The sequence below is a fragment of the Lontra canadensis genome, unplaced genomic scaffold (genome assembly GCF_010015895.1).
Source record: "Lontra canadensis isolate GAN:19392208 unplaced genomic scaffold, GSC_riverotter_1.0 scaffold222, whole genome shotgun sequence".
Lineage (NCBI taxonomy): Eukaryota > Metazoa > Chordata > Mammalia > Carnivora > Mustelidae > Lontra > Lontra canadensis.
This window is the reverse complement of record NW_022631216.1, coordinates 327,934-348,037: the sequence shown is the minus strand read 5'-3', so window position 1 is coordinate 348,037 and position 20,104 is coordinate 327,934. Positions and strand designations below refer to the sequence as shown.

The following is a 20,104-nucleotide window of genomic DNA, read 5'->3' as shown; positions in this document are numbered from 1 at the left end:
TTTAACATCTGCTCCCTCATTAATACCATTCAGGCCCCAGGAAATGCTTCTCCACATCTTTTGCTCTCTACCTTTGTAACTAAAGGTGATTGAGTCTGATTTCTGTGAATGTTTGTGGATTGCACCTTTGCTGACATAGGATGACTGTGCTTAAAAGTGAACTTAACTTTTCAAATACTTTCATTCAAAAAGCACAAATATAAAAGACTCTTGCATAATGAAGAATCACATGTCCACAGGACTGGGTGTCACTTTTTTTTTTTTTTCTTCTCAGCTTGTTTTCTTGCTCTCCATATTAACCTGGTATTCCCAACATTTGCACGTGGCAGCTGAGGAACATTTTGCAATATTAAGGAAGTCATTTTAGTCTTAAGTTTGTGTATATGATGACCTGGACAAAAAATGCATGAAATGTGATCCACATTTTACCAAGAGAAGCCTGAGGCAAAAGAGATTCAGTAATTCACTGACTCTCATAAAGCCTATTAGTAGTAAAACTGCAGGTCAAAACCTTTCCCTCGTAAGAACTATGCTCTTCCCACCACAACTTAAGGCTCCTCAGAGTGTCTAAGGTAAGAGAAGTAGCCATCTCTGAGACAATAATTCTCTCTTCCCTGAAATATGATTTCCTACTTATTTCCTACTAAAAATCCCAGGCATACAAACTAAAAATCCTCAATGTCACAAAGATGTCTACTCTTGAGTCATTTTTCATTCAGTTCTTTAATCTCTGAGGCATTCAATCTCTAGACTTTCTGTAACTAGGAGAAAATCTTCACCTCAAAAGTTCATCTGGTGTAATTTGATGAAGACATACTGCCAGGCTGAGAACCTTCATAAATAATTGGACTAAGAACTCTCATAAAAACTGTCTGCCCAGAGACAGGTGAGGAATTTCAGCTCCAGTGGTGATTGGTTCACTTTCTAGGGACTCTGAACCTAGGACTGAGAACCTTCCTAAAAATTGAGAACCTTCATCAAAAAATCTCTGCCTAGAGATAGATGAGGTACTTCAGCCCTAGTGCTGATTGGTTTCCTTCCTAGGGACTCTCCAATCCTACTGTGGATGGAAGCCTTCATAGGTCTTTATTCTCTGAAGTGAATACTCAGAGCCACCGGGTGGGAGCTGTGTTGACTACTATTTCTTTTCCCTTGTACCCAGTGGTGCCTGGGAAGATGGCCCTATGGATCCCCAGAGGCCTCTGGACAGCAGCTGTGATGACGATCTTGGTAGTGCTGAGCATTCCAGTGGCTGAGGGCAGAGACTCTCCACGTAAGTGCAGGGCACCTGCTCCCCAGAGCCACCCCTCTGGGGAGCAGGCTCTGAAGGACCTTTGGGCTAGAGTGTGGAAGGTTCTATGATCTCAGAATATAGTCTTTTTATAGGTTATTTTCTCTTTGGGGTAGACAGCTGTGTTACATTCTCATTGCTACCTCTAAGGATAAGGGCAATCCCCATCCCCTGGGCTCAAACCATCCTGGGGATATTATAATGGGGAGGAGGAAACAAAACATGCATCCGCTACCACTGACATTCATACAAAGTAACATTCAGGTTATTTTTGAAAATAAGGATATTTTGAAAGTAAGAAAATAAAACCACAGCAGGATTTTCATTTCAGGGTCCCCCAAGACCTTGTAGAGGCCACACACTATGGGATTCTGTGTTGGAGAAATATGGGACAATGATGATCTCTGTAGTCTTCGTATTTGACTAAAAGGACTCCACATTCCTGATTTTGAGTGGCGTGTGAATGGATGCAAACTCTTGGTATTTGAGCGAAGCTGACTGGGTGACCACAGACAGGAGTCTTAACTTCAAGTATCACTAGTTTATGGTCAGATAGTAACTTGTGTGGGATTCAGAGACTTGAATTGAAGTGGACTGAATTTAGGAGAAAGGAGAATATAAAGAAGAGGAAATAGCACATACTGAGAAACAATTTCAGCCACAAGATTAGTATCTTCATATGAATTCTCTCTGGATCTTCCTAACAATGCTATGTGTAGTGATTATAACTTCTGGTTTACAAATTTTATGTATAATATAGCTACTCCGTTTAGTAACCTACCCAAGTTGCTAAGTGGCAGGGCTTAACTGGAAATCTATTTTATCTTATTCAAAAGACTGTGTTCTTCCTGTTAATAAAATGTTTCTTTCTAGGACTTGGATGGTGTGTGTCCCTTTTAGCCCAGCAGGAGTGAGCAAGCCTCACAGTTGGGTGGGTGTGACAGAAACTCAGGGTAAACCCAGGCATTAGAAGGAAGGCCCTTTGCAGGGCACCAAGAGAATATGCTTGTCAGGAGGAGGTGAAGCTAAATTCTCATCTTTCTGCTCATTCCATTGAACTCTTGTTCAACTCTTGTCTCTGAGGTTCCTTGGAGTTCTATGGAAAATGGGATTTCATATGAGAATGTCCTGATCTGAGCACAGGGATGGATGTAAAATCAGCCCGACTGCCCTGTTTTCCTCAGTTCTCAGGCTCAGGCAGGGCTCAGAGGTCTCAGGGTTTGTCCCTAGAGAGGGGCTTTCTTCGCTCCCCTCCCTGTATGAAGGCAGTTCTGGAAGCCCTCAGAAGAGGGCAGGCAGGCCTGGGAAGGAGGATGTTCAGGGCAGGGGTGACAGGCATCCAAGGCAGGAGTCCTTCAGGTTTATCAGGCCGCCTGCCAGTGCCCCACAAGACCCGCTGGGCGGTGGCTTTTGGTGGGGCTGAGGGGCGAGGGCCTGACTGACCCGCGGTGATTCCCCGCAGAGGATTTCGTGTTCCAGTTTAAGGGCGAGTGCTACTTCACCAACGGGACAGAGCAGGTGCGGCTCGTGACCAGATACATCTATAACCGGGAGGAGTACGCGCGGTTTGACAGCGACGTGGGGGAGTACCTGGCCGTGACCGAGCTGGGGCGGCCGGACGCTGAGTACTGGAACGGCCAGAAGGGCATCGTGGAGCGGACGCAGGCCGAGGTGGACACCGTGTGCAGACACAACTACGTGGTTGATGGGAGCTTCACGGTGCAGAGGCGAGGTAAGCGCCAGGCCTTTTGCCCTCCGAGGCCGTCCCCCTTCTGCCAAGCAGTCACTCGGTGGGGAGGGGCAGACCGAACAGTGTTGCAGCGGCCTCTAACGCTGGGTAACGCTGGGAGGGTGGGCCCTGCCTAGCTGCCCATGGGAGAATGCGGAGGCCTGGACAGAGAGGTGGGGGCAGTCCTGTGGTGGAGGGGCAAGGATGCGGTGCAGAGCGAGGGGATGGACCTCACAGCCCTGCACTGTTAGGTGGGCAGATCCATCCAGAGACGCAGCTTCCTGTGCGGTTTCCACCATTTCTGTGCTTCCCCGCCCCCCATCCTAAGTGTGTTTGCTTCCTCCCTCCACACCTTTCCCTGAGCAGAGCCCAGTGAACCTCCGATCCCTGCCCCTTCGCAGCTTAGTGAACTCTACCCGGTCGAGGGAGGACGCCTGGTTCACGTGGTAAATATGTTAGAGTCGTCACATGCCAAATTCTGACTTCTTGGTTTCAAATTATGATTCATCTTGGTTTCAAATTATGATTCATCTTAATGCCGTTTTCTTAAATTGCTGTGACTAGTCCTGGTCTTCTCTGGGGGATAGGAACTGCTTCTCTGGGGGATAGGAACTGGGGGATAGGTCTGCCTAGTACCTGACCCCATGACTTCTAGGTAGTGTGAGTGCAAACCTTCCTGGGATTAATGAATGAATGCACTTGGCCACCCATCCACTTAAGCTAAAGAGAAAAGAGAAGGGAAAATAAGCCTTAAAACTGACTCTGTTAATTAGACTTTATTATTTTGCTTCATGTTTTAAAGTAACTAACCCTTGTGACTTCAATCTTGATAACTTAGGGTTTGTGAATGCAAAGTCTAAGAAAAAGGTGTTTACTAAAAATATAAACAGTATTGAATGGTGTTGTAAGGCAGAATTTTAATTTCTTAGAAAATCTCAACCAATGTCAAAATAGAGCTGAAGTTTTGGAGTCAATAAACTGATGCTATTAAATTATTGAATAAAAATTGTTTCAAGTTCCTTTGGCCTAAGCCCTACTCATCCTCCTTCTCCCGAACTCCTGCTCAGTTCATCACCATCCACTTAAGGGGTAGACATTCTGCAAATTAATTGTAGATATTTAATAAGCAGCTATGTCTAGAAAAATACCTTACCACACACCATCTATATTACACCATTTAATTTCACAACTAACTACCTTGGGAGTTAGAGATTAGCAACGACTTTATACATCAAAAGGTGTGGAGGGAAAGAAGTCTTGCTTTATTATTTTTATTTTTAAAAATTGTATGAATAGTATCCTGTGTAATGCAGCAATTTGTAATTTCAAAACGCCTCATTTTATCAATTAGTGTCAAGAGAATAACTTTTATAGGATGATTACTATGATTTACTCAGACTATGAAAAGAAAGCTGACTCATATGCTTATTCAAACTAATAAAGTGGCCAAGCTCAGATCTTAATCCAAGACTCAGAATCCAGGGATCTTTCCACCCTGGTAGCAAGACAGGACTCTTCTCCATGGGGAGACTTGCGGTGCAGTCTCACATCTCACTGTCTTTTCTTGTCTGTTACTCCCCTCAGTGGAACCTACAGTGACCATCTCCCCATCCAGGACGGAGGTTCTGAACCACCACAACATGCTGGTCTGCTCGGTGACAGATTTCTACCCAGGCCAGATCAAAGTTCGGTGGTTTCGGAATGACCAGGAGGAGAAAGCTGGTGTGGTGTCCACTCCACTTATTAGGAATGGGGACTGGACCTTCCAGATCCTTGTGATGCTGGAAATGACTCCCCAGCGAGGAGATGTCTACACCTGCCATGTGGAGCACCCCAGCCTCCAGAGCCCCATCACAGTGGAGTGGCGTAAGGGACAATCTGTTTCCTTTCACCATGGGCCCCACAAGACAGAGAGCAGAGCTTCCTCCACCCCGTCCCATTCCATTCCTTATCCTCGATGTCACTCTGATGCCCATGACAGGAGCATCAGAACAATCTCAATCTCATTGTCTTTCTAGATACTAGAGAGATCATTCTCCACATCACCCTCCCCACCCCCCAACCCAGCCTTGAACTCTAACGGATTTATACTCTGGCTGGTGTCTGGGGTCTTGGAGTCTGAGGTTAGGGACATGTTTGGAAGGGCAGGATTCAGCTTCCCTCTCTCTCTCACATACCCACTGGGTACGAGGATATGTCAGTCGCTACTGTCCTCCCCTAAGGATGGCCAGAATGGAGCACTGGGCTTGCCTGGCACCCCCAGCTCCTATACTTCAGACTGGACTTCAGGCTTCCCAAAGGGACCCTTGGGGTGTGAGGACAGCCCTGACACTCAGGCTCTGCTCCCAGGGGCTCAGTTGGAATCTGCCCAGAGCAAGACGCTGAGTGGCATCGGAGGCTTTGTGCTGGGGCTGATCTTCCTCGGGTTGGGCCTTATTGTCCGTCACAGGAGCCAGAAAGGTAAGGCGCTCTGGGGAAATGGGGGAGAAGGGCTGTGCCTGAGGCCCTCTGTTTAGGGGGGCCTGTGCCTCTAGATGTAGCTTTTTCCTTCTGACCCTAAAAGGAAGGAGGCTGGGCTGATGGTGGGAGGAGATGGAACAACCTAGGGGGAGAATTTGGAATCTGACATTACTGGTTGAAAGGAGTCCCATCAAGGAGTTCCCAGGTGGAGTATATTCTAGGGCTTCCCGACAGCTCGTCATTGTCTGGCTCCTTTCTGAACGCTTCCTTCTTTATAAGGGTCAGAGCATCTGCTTCCCTTCCTTCTTGGGACAGTTTCATTCATTTTGGGGGATTTAACTTAGGGCAGTTAAGGTCCTGTGGGTTGATGGGTAGGGAGAATGTAAAATTCCACTTAAGTTGCTTATCTCACCACCCTTTAGGGAGTGAGACTGGCTGTTTGTGTAATGAGACCTTTTTCTGTATCATTTCTTTTTGTAGGACCTCGTGGGTCTCCGCCAGCAGGTACTAGTTCTTCTCTGATTCGGTGGGGGTGTGGGCACCGGTGAAAGAGGGCAGAGCATGAGGTGAGTGTGCTCAGTTCATGGCCTCGTCCCTGCGACAGAGATCAAGAGTTAGGGAGAAGTTTGCCCAGTTTCTGTAGGCAGACCCAGAGTTGTTCCAGAACCAGGCCACAACATTGGTGGCATCTTTCTGTGAAACGTGGAACCAGAGCCACGTCTTGGGTGTTAGACACCAGGATGATGCCCACTTGTGTTTCATGTTGGCAGCTACTGCCTGTGAGAGTTTATAAATGAAAGGCTACTAGTGGTGGAAAGAAGGTGAGTTATCATTACATTTAGTAAAACCTTAATATTCCCTGAAAGGCTAACAGCTGCTCCACTGCCTCCCAGACATCTGTGTGCAGCCGGAGTGCTCTGTTCTTGTGAGTTGATTGAACCTATCCAGAGATACTGGGGGAGGTGATGACAATAAGCCCTGGACCCCAGCTTTCTCTGATGCTGCAGTGGCCCTGAGAGGATGGGAGAGGGCATGTCTCTCAGGGTCCCCTGTGCTGATCACCCTCTTTTCTACAGGGCTCCTGCACTGACGCTGGAGGATACCTGGGATTCTGCCTTCTGTAATGTCCGCCTGTCCTTGCCCAGAATTCCCAGCTGCCTCACACCCTGTTCCCTACGTGGATCAGAGTCCTACAGTGCTCTGACAGAGTCACCAGGTCACTTCCTGTGACCCCTGCCCTGAGGATCTGATTGTGGTGCTGCTTCCTGCACTGGCCTCAGAGCCTCTGCCTGTGAGCTCCCTGCCAGCAGCATCTACTCCCGCCCCAAGGGCTTTTCTGTTTCCATTCTTCCTTCTCAGATGGTGCAAGAGGAGCACATTGAAGCCATTTAGCTGAATGTAGAGATTTTACAGTGATTAAATATGCTTATGAGTTCTCTGTACCCTGAGTCTTCTTAACTGGGTAGAGTCAGGAAACCAGTGCAGAATGAAATGTTCATACTGCTCCTTGAAGGGAAACTAGGGGCACCTGTGGGTGCCCAGTGAAGAGCAGACAGAGGAGACAGAAGATCAATCTGATAGTCACATCCTTCATGGGTAGTTAGTTACTTACTGCAATGGCCTAAAGGTGTGCCAGCCTCTCTTTAGGTGTGGTGAGCATCCTGTGTGTAAGCTGACAGTGGGATTATGTGGGCACAGATATAGTGGCCCCTGGTGTCTCAGAGAACCTCAGGGGTATTTCAAATATATCTTAGCAAGGCACATTGATCAAAGTCCATTGTTTATTTTGAATAACTAGCAATAAAAGTACTGTTTCTGGTTTCACATAATTGAAATTCAACTCAAGTTTACTTTGTTCATGTTACTAGGAAGTCTTGGGTCCAGCTGATTATAGAAGTTACTAGATCCAGGGACACCTGAGTGGCTCAGTTGGTTAAGGGTGGGGGTCTTGATTTCATCTCAGTCCCTGATCTCAGGTTCTTGAGATCCAGCACTGTGTCAGGCACTGTGTTCAGTAGGGAGTCTGCTGGAGATTCTTTCTTCCTCTGCCCCTCTTCCTGATCTCTCAAATAAATAAATCTTAAAAAAATAAAATAAAATAATTTCTTTCTATGTACACCTTTCTTTCTATGTGTCTTTCCTGTCCTTTATATCTCTTTCAGTGTGTCTCTCTGCATCTTTTTATTTTATTTATTCATTTGTTTGTTTGTTTGTTTATTTATTGTTGTAGTACAGTTGACATACAATGTTATGTTAGTATCTGGTGTTCAACACAGTGATTTGACAATTCCATACATTTCTCAATGGTTTCCACAATAGTTGTGTAGTCACCATTTGTCACCATATTACATTCTTTAATATTATTGGTGATATTGACTTTTTCTCTCTATGAATTCTTTCTTTTACCACTGGAAGATGTACCTATTAATCCTCTTCACTTATTTTGTCTATGCCCCCATCCATCTCTCCTGTGTTAACCAGTAGTTTGTTCTCTGTATTTATGAGTCTGTTTTTTGTTTGTTTTGCTTTTTATATTCCATGTATAAGTGAAATCAAGTGGTATTTGTCTGTCTTTGTCTGTCACTTAACATTATACCCTCTAGATCTATCCATATTGTTGCAGATGGCAAGACCCAATACTCTTGTGGTAGAGTAATATTGCATTGTGTACACACACACACACACACCCCACATCTTCTTTATCCATTCATCTATCGATGGACACTTGGGCTGCTTCCTTATCTTGACTATTGTGAACAATGTTGCAATCAACATAGGAGTGTCTCTGCATCTTTTTATGTCTGTCTCTGACTCTCTGTCCCTGTTGTGTCTCTCAGTCTTTCATTGCAACTCTGCCCCTGTCTATTTCTATCTGCACTTTTGCCATTATTTATTTGGATCTCTTTACTTCTGATTATTTTGTGTCTTTCTCTACATGTATCTTTTTGTATCTTTGTCTATATGTATCCCTTTAAATTAGTATTTTTGTATCCTTTGGTAAATACCTAGTAGGGCAATTCCTGGATCTCAGGGTAGTGCTATTTTAAACTTTTTTGAGGAACCTCCATGTTGTTTTCCAGAGTGGCTGCACTAGTTTGCATTCCCACCAACAGTGTAAGAGGGTTCCCCTTTCTCCTCATCCTTGGCAATACCTGTTATTTCTTCCATTGTTAATTTCAGCCATTCTGACTGGTATGAGGTGATATCTCATTGTAGATTTGATTGGTATTTCCCTGATAATGAATGATGTTGAGCATTTTTTCATGGGTCTGTTGGCCAGCTGTTTGTCTTCTTTGGAAAAATGTCTATTCATGACTTTTGCTCAGTTCTTAACTGGATTATTTGTGTTTTGGGTGGTGAGTTTGATAATTTTTTTTCTAGGCTTTGAATACGAACTCTTTATCAGTATGTCATTTGCAAATATCTTCTCCCATTCCATAGGTTGCCTTTTAGCTTTGAGGAATGTTTCCTGGGCTGTGAAGAAGCTTTTTGTTTTGATGGAGTCCCAATAGTTTATTTTTGCTTTCTTCTCTTTATTTTAGGGGACATATCTAGTAGAAATTGCTGCAGCTGATGTCAAAGAGGTTACTGCCTGTGTTCTTCTCTAGGATTTTGATGGTTTCCTGTCTCACATTTAGATCTTTTGTCCATTTTCAATTTATTTTTGTGTATGGTATAAGAAAGTGGTCCAGTGTCATTCTTTTGCATGCTGTTGTGTAATTTTCCCAACATCATTTGCTGAAGTAATTGTCTTTTTCCCACTGGATATTCTTTCTTGCTTTGTCTAAGAATAATTGACAGTAGAGTGGTGGGTTCATTTCTGGGTTTTCTATTTTGTTCCATTGATCTTGTGTCTGTTTTTGTACAAGTATCGTGCTGTCTTTATCACTATAGCTTTGTAATGTACCTTGAAGACCAGAATCATGATGACTCCAGCTTTGCTTTTCTTTTTCAAGGTTGCTTTGGCTATTTGGGGTCTTTTGTGATTCCATACAGATTATTGGATTTTTAAAAATTTTTTTAGGAAGATTTTATTTATTTATTTATTTATTTATTTGACAGACAGAGAACACAAGTAGGTAGGTAGAGAGACAGGCTGGGTGGGTGGGGAGGAAGCAGGCTCCCTGCTGAGCAGAGAGCCCAATGCGGAACTCGATCCCAGGACCCTGGGATCATGACCTAAGCTGAAGGCAGAGGCTTTAACCCACTAAGCTGCCCAGGCACCCTATTGGATTGTTTTAACCCTGTAAAAAAAAATGCTCTTGTTATTTTGATAGGGATTGAATTAAAATGTGTAAATTGCTTTGGGTAGTATAGACATTTTAATAATATTTCTTCCAAATCATAAGCATGGAATGTTTTTCCATTTCTTTGTGTCATCTTCTATTTGTTTTATAGCTTTCAGAGTACAGATCTTTTACTTATTTGGTTAGGTTTATTCCTAGGTATCTTATTACTTTTTGTGCCTTTATAAATAGGAGTGATTCCTTGATTTCTCTTTCTGCTGCTTCATTATTGGAGTATAGAAATATACCAGACTCCTGCATGTTGATTTTGTATCCCTCAGCTTTACTAAAATTGTGTATGAGTTCTAGCAACATTTTTTGTTGGAGTCATTTGTGTTTTCTACATAGAATATCATGTCATTGGCAAATACTGAAAGTCTGAATTCTCCCTAGCTGATTTGGATGCCCTTATTTCTTTTTGTTGTCTGATGGCTGAGGCTAGGACTTCCAGTACTAAGGTGGAACAACATTGGTGAGAATAGACATCTTTGTCTTGTTTCTCACCATAGAGGGAAAAGCTTTCAGTTTTTCCCCACTGAGGATGATATTAAGTATTAAGTTTTCTGTTAATGGCCTTTTTTAATGTCGTGGCATGTTCCCTCTAACCATACTTTGTTGATGGTTTTTATTATATGTGGATGTAGTACTTTTTAAATGCTTTTTCTGCATCTATTGAGGGGATCATATGGTTCTTATATTCCTTTGCATTAATGTGGTGTATCACATTGAATGATTTGTGCATATTGAACCAGTGATTCTTTTATTGTATGGCTGGATTTGATTTGCTAGTATTTTATCAAGAATTTTTACATCCGTGTTCATCAGGGACCTATAGTTCTCATTTTTAGTGGAGTCTTTATCTTGTTTTGGAATCAGGTTACTATTGGCCTCATAGAATAAATTTGAAGTATTCGTTCCATTTCTATTTTTTGGAAAAGTATGAGAAAAATAGATATTAACTCTTTTTTAAATATTTGGTAGAATTCCCCTATGAAGCCATCTAGCCTGGACTTTTGTTTTTGGGGAGATTTTTGATTACTGGTTATTACTGGTTTGATTGCTGGTTATTATTCTGTTCAAGGTTTTTATTTCTTCCTGTTTCAGTTTTTGTAGTTTATATGATTCTAAGAATTTCCATTTCTTCCAGATTGTCCAATTTGTTGGCATGTAGTTTTTCAGAATATTCTCTGTAATTTTATTTCTGTGGTGTTTGTTATGATCTCTTTTTTTCTTTCATTTGTGATTTTATTTATTTTGGTCACTTTTCTTTTTGGTAGGTCTGGCTAGTGATTTATAAATTGTATTACTTTTTTTTCCAAAGAATCAGCTCCTGGTTTCATTGATTTCTGCTGCTTCTCCTTCTCTCTTTCCCCTTCTTCCTTCCCCTTCTTTGTTTCTATATCATTTCTTTCTGCTTTAACCTTTATTACATCATTTTTTTTTCTTTTTTGCTCGCTTTAGGTTTTGTTTTTCTTTTTTTAATTTTTCCCCTTTAGGTGTAAGCTCCTTTTGGTATATGGTTAGGTTGCTTATTCGAGATTTTTTCTTACTTTTTAAAGTAAGCCTGTATTGCTATATATGTTCCTCTGAGGTCCACTTTTGCTCCATCCAAAAGGTTTAGACCATTGTGTTTTCATTTTTATTTGTTTCCATGTATTTTTAAAAAATTTCTTCTTTGATTTCCTCGCTGACTTATGCATTTATTTAGCAGCATGTTGTTTAACTTCCATGAATTTGTAGTCTTTCCAAATTTTTTCTTGGGGTTGCCTTCAAGTTTCATAGCATCATAAATATCAGAAAATATGCCCGGTTAAATCTCAATCTTTTTGTACTTGTTGAAGCCTGAGTTGTGACCTAGTATGTGACTATTTTGGAGAGGATCCCATGTGCCCTTGAAAAGAATGTATTCTGCTCCTTTAGGATGGAATTTTCTGAATATATCTGTTAAGTTCATTTGGTCCAGTGTGTCATTCAAAGCCACTGCTTCCTTGTTGGTTTTCTGTTTAGATGATCTGTCCATTGATATAAGTGGGGTGTTAAAGTCCACTACTATTATTGTATTATTATCAATGAATTCCTTTATGTTATTAATTGCTTTATATATTTGGGTGCTCCCATATTGGCTGTATAAATATTTACAATGTTGGATCTTCTTGTTGGATTGTCCCCTTTATTATGATATAGTGCCCTTCTTCATCTCTTGTTACAGTCTTTGGTTTAAAGTCAGTTTGTCCAATATAAGTATTACTACTTTGGCTTTCTTTTGACAAACATTTGCATGATAAATATTCCTTCATCCCTTCACTTTCAAGCAGTAGTTATGTTTAAGTCTAAAGTGAGTTTCATGTAGGCAGCAGATAGATGGGTGTTTTTTATTTTTTATTTTTTTTCATTTTTTAATATATTTTTATTTTTTATAAACATATAACATATTTTTATCCCCAGGGGTACAGGTCTGTGAATCGCCAGGTTTACACACTTCACAGCACTCACCATAGCACATACCCTCCCCAATGTCCATAACCCCACCCCCCTTCTCCCAACCCACCTCCCCCCAGCAACCCTCAGTTTGTTTTGTGAGATTAAGAGTCACTTATGATTTGTCTCCCTCCCAATACCATCTTGTTTCATTTATTCTTCTCCTACCCCCTTAACCCCCCATGTTGCATCTCCTCTCCCTCATATCAGGGAGATCATATGATAGTTGTCTTTCTCCGATTAACTTATTTCGCTAAGCATGATACCCTCTATTCCATCCACGTCGTCACAAATGGCAAGATTTCATTTCTTTTGATGGCTGCATAGTATTCCATTGTGTATATATACCACTTATTCTTTATCCATTCATCTGTTGATGGACATCTAGGTTCTTTCCATAGTTTGGCTATTGTAGACATTGCTGCTATAAACATTCAGGTGCACATGCCCCTTCGGATCACTACGTTTGTATCTTTAGGGTAAATACCCAGTACTGCAATTGCTGGGTCGTAGGGTAGTTCTATTTTTCAACTTTTTGAGGAACCTCCATGCTGTTGTCCAGAGTGGTTGCACCAGCTTGCATTCCCACCAACAGTGTAGGAGGTTTCCCCTTTCTCCGCATCCTCGCCAGCATCTGTCATTTCCTGACTTGTTAATTTTAGCCATTCTGACTGGTGTGAGGTGATATCTCATTGTGGTTTTGATTTGTATTTCCCTGATGCCGAGTGATGCGGAGCACTTTTTCATGTGTCTGTTGGCCATCTTGATGTCTTCTTTGCGGAAATGTCTGTTCATGTCCTCTGCCCATTTCTTGATTGGATTATTTGTTCTTTGGGTGTTGAGTTTGCTAAGTTCTTTATAGATTTTGGACACTAGCCCTTTATCTGATATGTCATTTGCAAATATCTTCCCCATTCTGTCAGTTGTCTTTTGGTTTTGTTAACTGTTTCCTTTGCTGTGCAAAAGCTTTTGATCTTGATAAAATCCCAATAGTTCATTTTTGCCCTTGCTTCCCTTGCCTTTGGTGATGTTTCTAGGAAGATGTTGCTGTGGCTGAGGTCGAAGAGGTTGCTGCCTGTGTTCTCCTCAAGGGTTTTGATGAATTCCTTTCTCACATTGAGGTCCTTCATCCATTTTGAGTCTATTTTCGTGTGTGGTGTAAGGAAATGATCCAATTTCATTTTTCTGCATGTGGCTGTCCAATTTTCCCAACACCATTTATTGAAGAGGCTGTCAATTTTCCATTGGACATTCTTTCCTGCTTTGTCGAAGATTAGTTGACCATAGAGTTGAGGGTCTATTTCTGGGCTCTCTATTCTGTTCCATTGATCTATGTGTCTGTTTTTGTGCCAGTACCATGCTGTCTTGATGATGACAGCTTTGTAATAGAGCTTGAAGTCCGGAATTGTGATGCCACCAACTTTGGCTTTCTTTTTCAATATTCTTTTGGCTATTCAAGGTCTTTTCTGGTTCCATATAAATTTTAGGATTATTTGTTCCATTTCTTTGAAAAAAATGGATGGTACTTTGATAGGAATTGCATTAAATGTGTAGATTGCTTTAGGTAGCATAGACATTTTCACAATATTTATTCTTCCAATCCAGGAGCATGGAACATTTTTCCATTTCTTTGTGTCTTCCTCAATTTCTTTCATGAGTACTTTATAGTTTTCTGTGTGTAGATTCTTAGTCTCTTTGGTTAGGTTTATTCCTAGGTATCTTATAGTTTTGGGTGCAATTGTAAATGGGATGGACTCCTTAATTTCTCTTTCTTCTGTCTTGTTGTTGGTGTAGAGAAATGCAACTGATTTCTGTGCATTGATTTTATATCCTGACACTTTACTGAATTCCTGTACCAGTTCTAGCAGTTTTGGAGTGGAGTCTTTTGGCTTTTCCACATATAGTATCATATCATCTGCGAAGAGTGATAGTTTGACTTCTTCTTTGCCGATTTGGATGCCTTTAATTTCTTTTTGTTGTCTGATTGCTGAGGCTAGGACTTCTAGTACTATGTTGAATAGCAGTGGTGATAACAGACATCCCTGCCGTGTTCCTGACCTTAGCGGAAATGTTTTCAGTTTTTCTCCATTGAGAATGATATTTGCGATGGGTTTTTCATAGATGGCTTTGATAATATTGAGGTATGTGCCCTCTATCCCTACACTTTGAAGGGTTTTGATCAGGAAGGGATGCTGTACTTTGTCAAATGCTTTTTCAGCATCTATGGAGAGTATCATATGGTTCTTGTTCTTTCTTTTATTAATGTGTTGTATCACATTGATTGATTTGCGGATGTTGAACCAACCTTGCAGCCCTGGAATAAATCCCACTTGGTCGTGGTGAATAATCCTTTTAATGTACTGTTGAATCCTATTGGCTAGTATTTTGGTGAGAATTTTCGCATCTGTGTTCATCAAGGATATTGGTCTGTAGTTCTCTTTTTTGATGGGATCCTTGTCTGGTTTGGGGATCTAGGTGATGCTGGCCTCATAAAATGAGTTTGGAAGTTTTCCTTCCATTTCTATTTTTTGGAACAGTTTCAGGAGAATAGGAATTAGTTCTTTAAATGTTTGGTAGAATTCCCCCGGGAAGCCGTCTGGCCCTGGGCTTTTGTTTGTTTGGAGATTTTTGATGACTGTTTCAATCTCCTTACTGGTTATGGGTCTGTTCAGGTTTTCTATTTCTTCCTGGTTCAGTTGTGGTAGTTTATATGTCTCTAGGAATGCATCCATTTCTTCCAGATTGTCAAATTTGTTGGTATAAAGTTGCTCATAATATGTTCTTATAATTGTTTGTATTTCTTTGGTGTTGGTTGTGATCTCTCCTCTTTCATTCATGATTTTATTTATATGGGTCCTTTCTCTTTTCTTTTTGATAAATCTGGCCAGGGGTTTATCAATCTTATTAATTCTTTCAAAGAACCAGCTCCTGATTTCATTGATTTGTTCTATTGTTTTTGTTTGTTTGTTTGTTTCTATTTCATTGATTTCTGCTCTGATCTTTATGATTTCTCTTCTCCTGCTGGGTTTAGGGTTTCTTTCTTGTTCTTTCTCCAGCTCCTTTAGGTGTAGGGTTAGGTTGTGTACCTGAGACCTTTCTTGTTTCTTGAGAAAGGCTCGTACTGCTATATATTTTCCTCTCAGGACTGCCTTTGTTGTGTCCCACAGATTTTGAACTGTTGTGTTTTCATTATCATTTGTTTCCATGAATTTTTTCAATTCTTCTTTAATTTCCTGGTTGACCCATTCATTCTTTAGAAGGATGCTGTTTAGTCTCCATGTATTTGGGTTCTTTCCAAATTTCCTCTTGTGATTGAGTTCTAGCTTCAGAGCATTGTGGTCTGAAAATATGCAGGGAATGATCCCAATCTTTTGATACCGGTTGAGACCTGATTTAGGACCCAGGATGTGATCTGTTCTGGAGAATGTTCCATGTGCACTAGAGAAGAATGTGTATTCTGTTGCTTTGGGATCAAATGTTCTGAATATATCTGTGATGTTCATCTGGTCCAGTGTGTCATTTAAGGCCTTTATTTCCTTGTTGATCTTTTGCTTGGATGATCTGTCCCTTTCAGTGAGGGGAGTGTTAAAGTCCCCCTATTATTGTATTATTGTTGATGTGTTTCTTTGATTTTGTTATTAATTGGTTTATATAGTTGGCTGCTCCCATGTTAGGGGCATAGATATTTAAAATTGTTAGATCAAAGATCCTTTGAGTATGATATAGTGTCCTTCCTCATCTCTTATTATAGTCTTTGGCTTAAAATCTAATTGATCTGATATAAGGATTGCCACTCCTGCTTTCTTCTGATGTCCATTAGCATGGTAAATTCTTTTCCACCCCCTCACTTTAAATCTCGAGGTGTCTTCGGGTTTAAAATGAGTTTCTTGTAGACAACATATAGATGTTGTTTTTTTTTTTTTTTATCCATTCTGATACTCTGTGTCTTTTGATTGGGGCATTTAGCCCATTAACATTCAGGATAACTATTGAGAGATATGAATTTAGTGCCATTGTATTGCCTGTAAGGTGACTGTTACTGTATATTGTCTCTGTTCCTTTCTGATCTACTACTTTTAGGGTCTCTCTTTGCTTAGAGGACCCCTTTCAATATTTCCTGTAGAGCTGGTTTGGTGTTTGCAAATTCTTTCAGTTTTTGTTTGTCCTGGAAGCTTTTAATCTCTCCTTCTATTTTCAATGATAGCCTAGCTGGATATAGTATTCTTGGCTGCATATTTTTCTCATTTAGTGCTCTGAATATATCATGCCAGCTCTTTCTGGCCTGCCAGGTCTCTGTGGATAAGTCTGCTGCCAATCTAATATTTTTACCATTGTATGTTACAGACTTCTTTTCCCGGGCTGCTTTCAGGAATTTCTCTTTGTCACTAAGACTTGTAAATTTTACTACTAGGTGACGGAGTGTGGACCTATTCTTATTGATTTTGAGGGGGGTTCTCTGCACCTCCTCGATTTTGATGCTTGTTCCCTTTGCCATATTGGGGAAATTCTCTCCAATAATTCTCACCAATATACCTTCTGCTCCCCTCTCTCTTTCTTCTTCTTCTGGAATCCCAATTATTCTAATGTTGTTTTGTCTTATGGTGTCACTTATCTCTCAAATTCTCCCCTTGTGGTCCAGTAGCTGTTTGTCCCTCTTTTGCTCAGCTTCTTTATTCTCTGTCATTTGGTCTTCTATATCGCTAATTCTTTCTTCTGCCTCATTTATCCTAGCAGTGAGAGCCTCCATTTTTTATTGCACCTCATTAATAGCTTTTTTGATTTCAACTTGGTTAGATTTTAGTTCTTTTATTTCTCCAGAAAGGGCTTTTATATCTCCCGAGAGGGTTTCTCTAATATCTTCCATGCCTTTTTCGAGCCCAGCTAGAACCTTGAGAATCGTCATTCTGAACTCTAGATCTGACATATTACCAATGTCTGTATTGATTAGGTCCCTAGCCTTCGGTACTGACTCTTGTTCTTTTTTTTTTGTGGTGAATTTTTCTGCCTTGTCATTTTGTCCAGATAGGAGTATATGAAGGAGCAAGCAAAATACTAAAAGGGCGTCAAAGACCCCAGGAAAATATGCTTTAACCAAATCAGAAGAGATCCCAAATCGTGAGGGGGGAGAAAGGAGATAAAAAGAGGTTCAGAAAGAAAAAAAAATTAAAAAAAGAAAACAAATAAAGAAAAAATATAAAAAAGAAAAAAAAATATATATTATATAAACTAGTTAAAAAACGTTAAAAAAAGGGTAAAGGTTAAAAAAAATTTAGCAGAAGAAGAGAGAAAAAAATTGAAAAAGAAAAAAAAAATTACTGCAAGAATAAAGAATCATGGGCGGAAAACCATGATTTCCGTTCTTTGCTTTATCCTCCTCTGGAATTCCGATGCTCTCCTTGGTATTGAAACTGCGCTCCTTGGTAGGTGAACTTGGTCCTGGCTGGATTTCTTGTTGATCTTCTGGGGGAGGGGCCTGTTGTAGTGATTCTCAAGTTCCTTTGCCCCAGGTGGAATTGCACTGCCCTTACCAGGGGCCTGGCTGAGTAATCCGCTCGGGTTTGCTTTCGGGAGCTTTTGTTCCCTGAGCGCTTTCCGTAGAGTTCCGGAGGATGGGAATGAAGATGGTGGCCTCCCAGTCTCCGGCCTGGAGGAGCCGAGAGCTCGGGGCCCCACTCCTCAGTGTGCCCTCAGAGAACAGCGCCCATTTATTCCCGTCACCCTGGCCTCCGGCCGTGCTCCGAGCTCACCGAGCCTGTGACCGGTTCAAGGTAATCCCAAGCTGAGAGCTCACTCCTCGGCTCTGTCTCTGTAGCCGGCTTCCCCGTTCTAATACCTGCAAGCTCTGCAACACTCAGACACCCCCGATCCTTCTGTGACCCTGCGGGACCTGAGGCCACTCTGACCCCATGTGGGCTTCACCCCAGTTTAGCCTCTGGAGCGATTTCCCTCAGTGGAACAGACTTTTAAAAGTCCTGATTTTGTGCTCCATTGCTCCACCGCTTGCAGGGAACCGGCCCCTCCCCCCGCAGTCTATCTTCCCGTCGCTTTAGATTCACTTCTCCGCCAGTCCTACCTTTCAGAAAGTGGTTGATTTTCTGTTTCTAGAATTGCTGTTCTTCTTCTCTTCAATCTCCCGTTGGATTTGTAGGTGTTTGCAATCTTTAGATAAGCTATTTAGCTGATCTCCTGCTACATGAAGTAGTCTCAGCCTGCTACTTCTCCGCCATCTTGACTCTCCGGGTGTTTTTTTTTTTTAATTCATTCTCACACCTTATGTCTTTTAATTGGATATTTTGTCCATTTACATTCAGAGTAATTATTGATAGATATGTGTTTAGTGCCATTTTAGTCCTTGTTTTGTTGTTGTTTCTGCAGATTTTCTCTGTTCCTTTTTTGTCTATGTCACTTTTGTTCTTTTCTTTTCACTCAAAGATCCCCCTTTAATATTTCTTGCAGGGCTGGTTTGCTGCTCATGAACTCCTGTAGTATTTGTTTGTCTGGGACACTCTTTATTACTCCTATTCTGAATGATAACCTTGTTGGATAGACTATTCTTGGCTTCAGATTTTTCCCATTCAGCATGTTGAATATATCATGGCATGCCTTCTGGCTTGCTAGATTTCTGTTGAGAAATTTGTGTCTAGCCTTTCGGGTCTTCCCTTATAAGTTAAGAACTCCTTTGTCTTGCTGCTTTTAGGATTTTTTTCTTTATTGGTATACTTTGCAAATTAATTACAATATGTCTTGATATTAAACTTTTTTTGTTGATTTTGATGGGAGTTCTCTGTACCTTCTAGACCTGGATGTCCATTTTCTTCCCCAGATTAGGGAAGTTTTCAGTTTTTATTTCCTCCAATAAATTTTCTGCCCTCTTTTCTCTCTGTTCCTCTTCCTATGATACAGATGTTACTACTTTTTATGGAGTCACTGAGTTCCATAAGTCTGTTGTTGTGTTATGTAATTCTTTCTCTCTTTTGTTCAGGTTCATCATTTTCCATTATTTTGTGTTCTATATCTCTTCTTTCCTCTTCTTCTTCCAGCCTTGTGTTCATTGCATCCATCCTGTTTCCAATCTCTGTTATTGCAGTTTTCATTTCTGACTGATTCCTTTTTAACTCTTTTATCTCTGAGATAAGGGCCTCCCTGAAGTCTTCCACTCTTTTCTTAAGCCCAGCAAGTATCCTTATGTCTGTTGCTTTAAATTCTCCATCAGTCATGTTACTTATATGTGTTTCACTTGGATCTCTGGCTGAGACCTTATCCTGTTTTTTTATTTGGGATCAATTCCTCTGTCTTGGTATTTTATCTATGTCTCTGCCTTTTTCTCTGTGTCAGAAAAGCCTGTTAAATTTCCTGCTATTGAGGTAATTGGTTTATGAAAAAGAGCTCATATAGTGTCCAGTGCCTGGCAGGGAATTTCAGGGAATGTGTCTGGTGTGTGTTGTGCTGGTGTACTGTTGTGTTTTGGTTGCTCCATTTTTTTCAGAGCAGTTGTCTGCAGAGGGTCTCCTTGTCTGCAGTGGGCAATGTTTGGTCCTTGCCTAGAAAGTGGCAAGTTTTAAGTAGGTATTCTCTGGTATCCTTGCTAAATGAGACTTGATACTATTTCCACTAGAACTGGAGCCTTGTAGAATCTCTGGTTGGGAGACATGGTGTGGACTGGGGTTTCTACTGGTCTTCTGGAGAAGGTGCCTGCCATGCTGGGACAGAGGCATACTTGACCAAGATGGGTAGACATGCTAGAGCACAGAGGTGTGGGACTTGGTGTAAGCAGGTTAGGGAGCCAGTTCAGGTATAAACTACTTTCTGCAGGATGCACTGTGTTTGTGCTGAGGTGCAGGGGAGGGAAATGACACTGGC

The 20,104-nt window shown here is 41.3% G+C and overlaps 1 protein-coding gene across 2 annotated transcripts in view; it reads left to right on the top strand.

Annotated features, from left to right (window-relative positions):
* The first annotated feature begins 1,106 nt into the window (after positions 1-1,106).
* The window catches only part of LOC116862131 (DLA class II histocompatibility antigen, DR-1 beta chain), a 167,687-nt gene continuing 148,689 nt past the window's right edge, over positions 1,107-20,104 (top strand). The window contains exons 1-6 of one of the 2 annotated variants that reach the window (XM_032849269.1): positions 1,107-1,273; positions 2,754-3,023; positions 4,605-4,886; positions 5,370-5,480; positions 5,961-5,984; positions 6,557-6,593. In XM_032849269.1, the coding sequence (XP_032705160.1) occupies positions 1,177-1,273; positions 2,754-3,023; positions 4,605-4,886; positions 5,370-5,480; positions 5,961-5,984; positions 6,557-6,570 (798 nt within the window). In that variant the 5' untranslated portion in view covers positions 1,107-1,176 and the 3' untranslated portion in view covers positions 6,571-6,593. Of the gene's footprint in view, positions 1,274-2,753; positions 3,024-4,604; positions 4,887-5,369; positions 5,481-5,960; positions 5,985-6,556; positions 6,594-20,104 lie in introns of those variants that run through there. The other variant, XM_032849268.1, reaches the window with a different exon arrangement.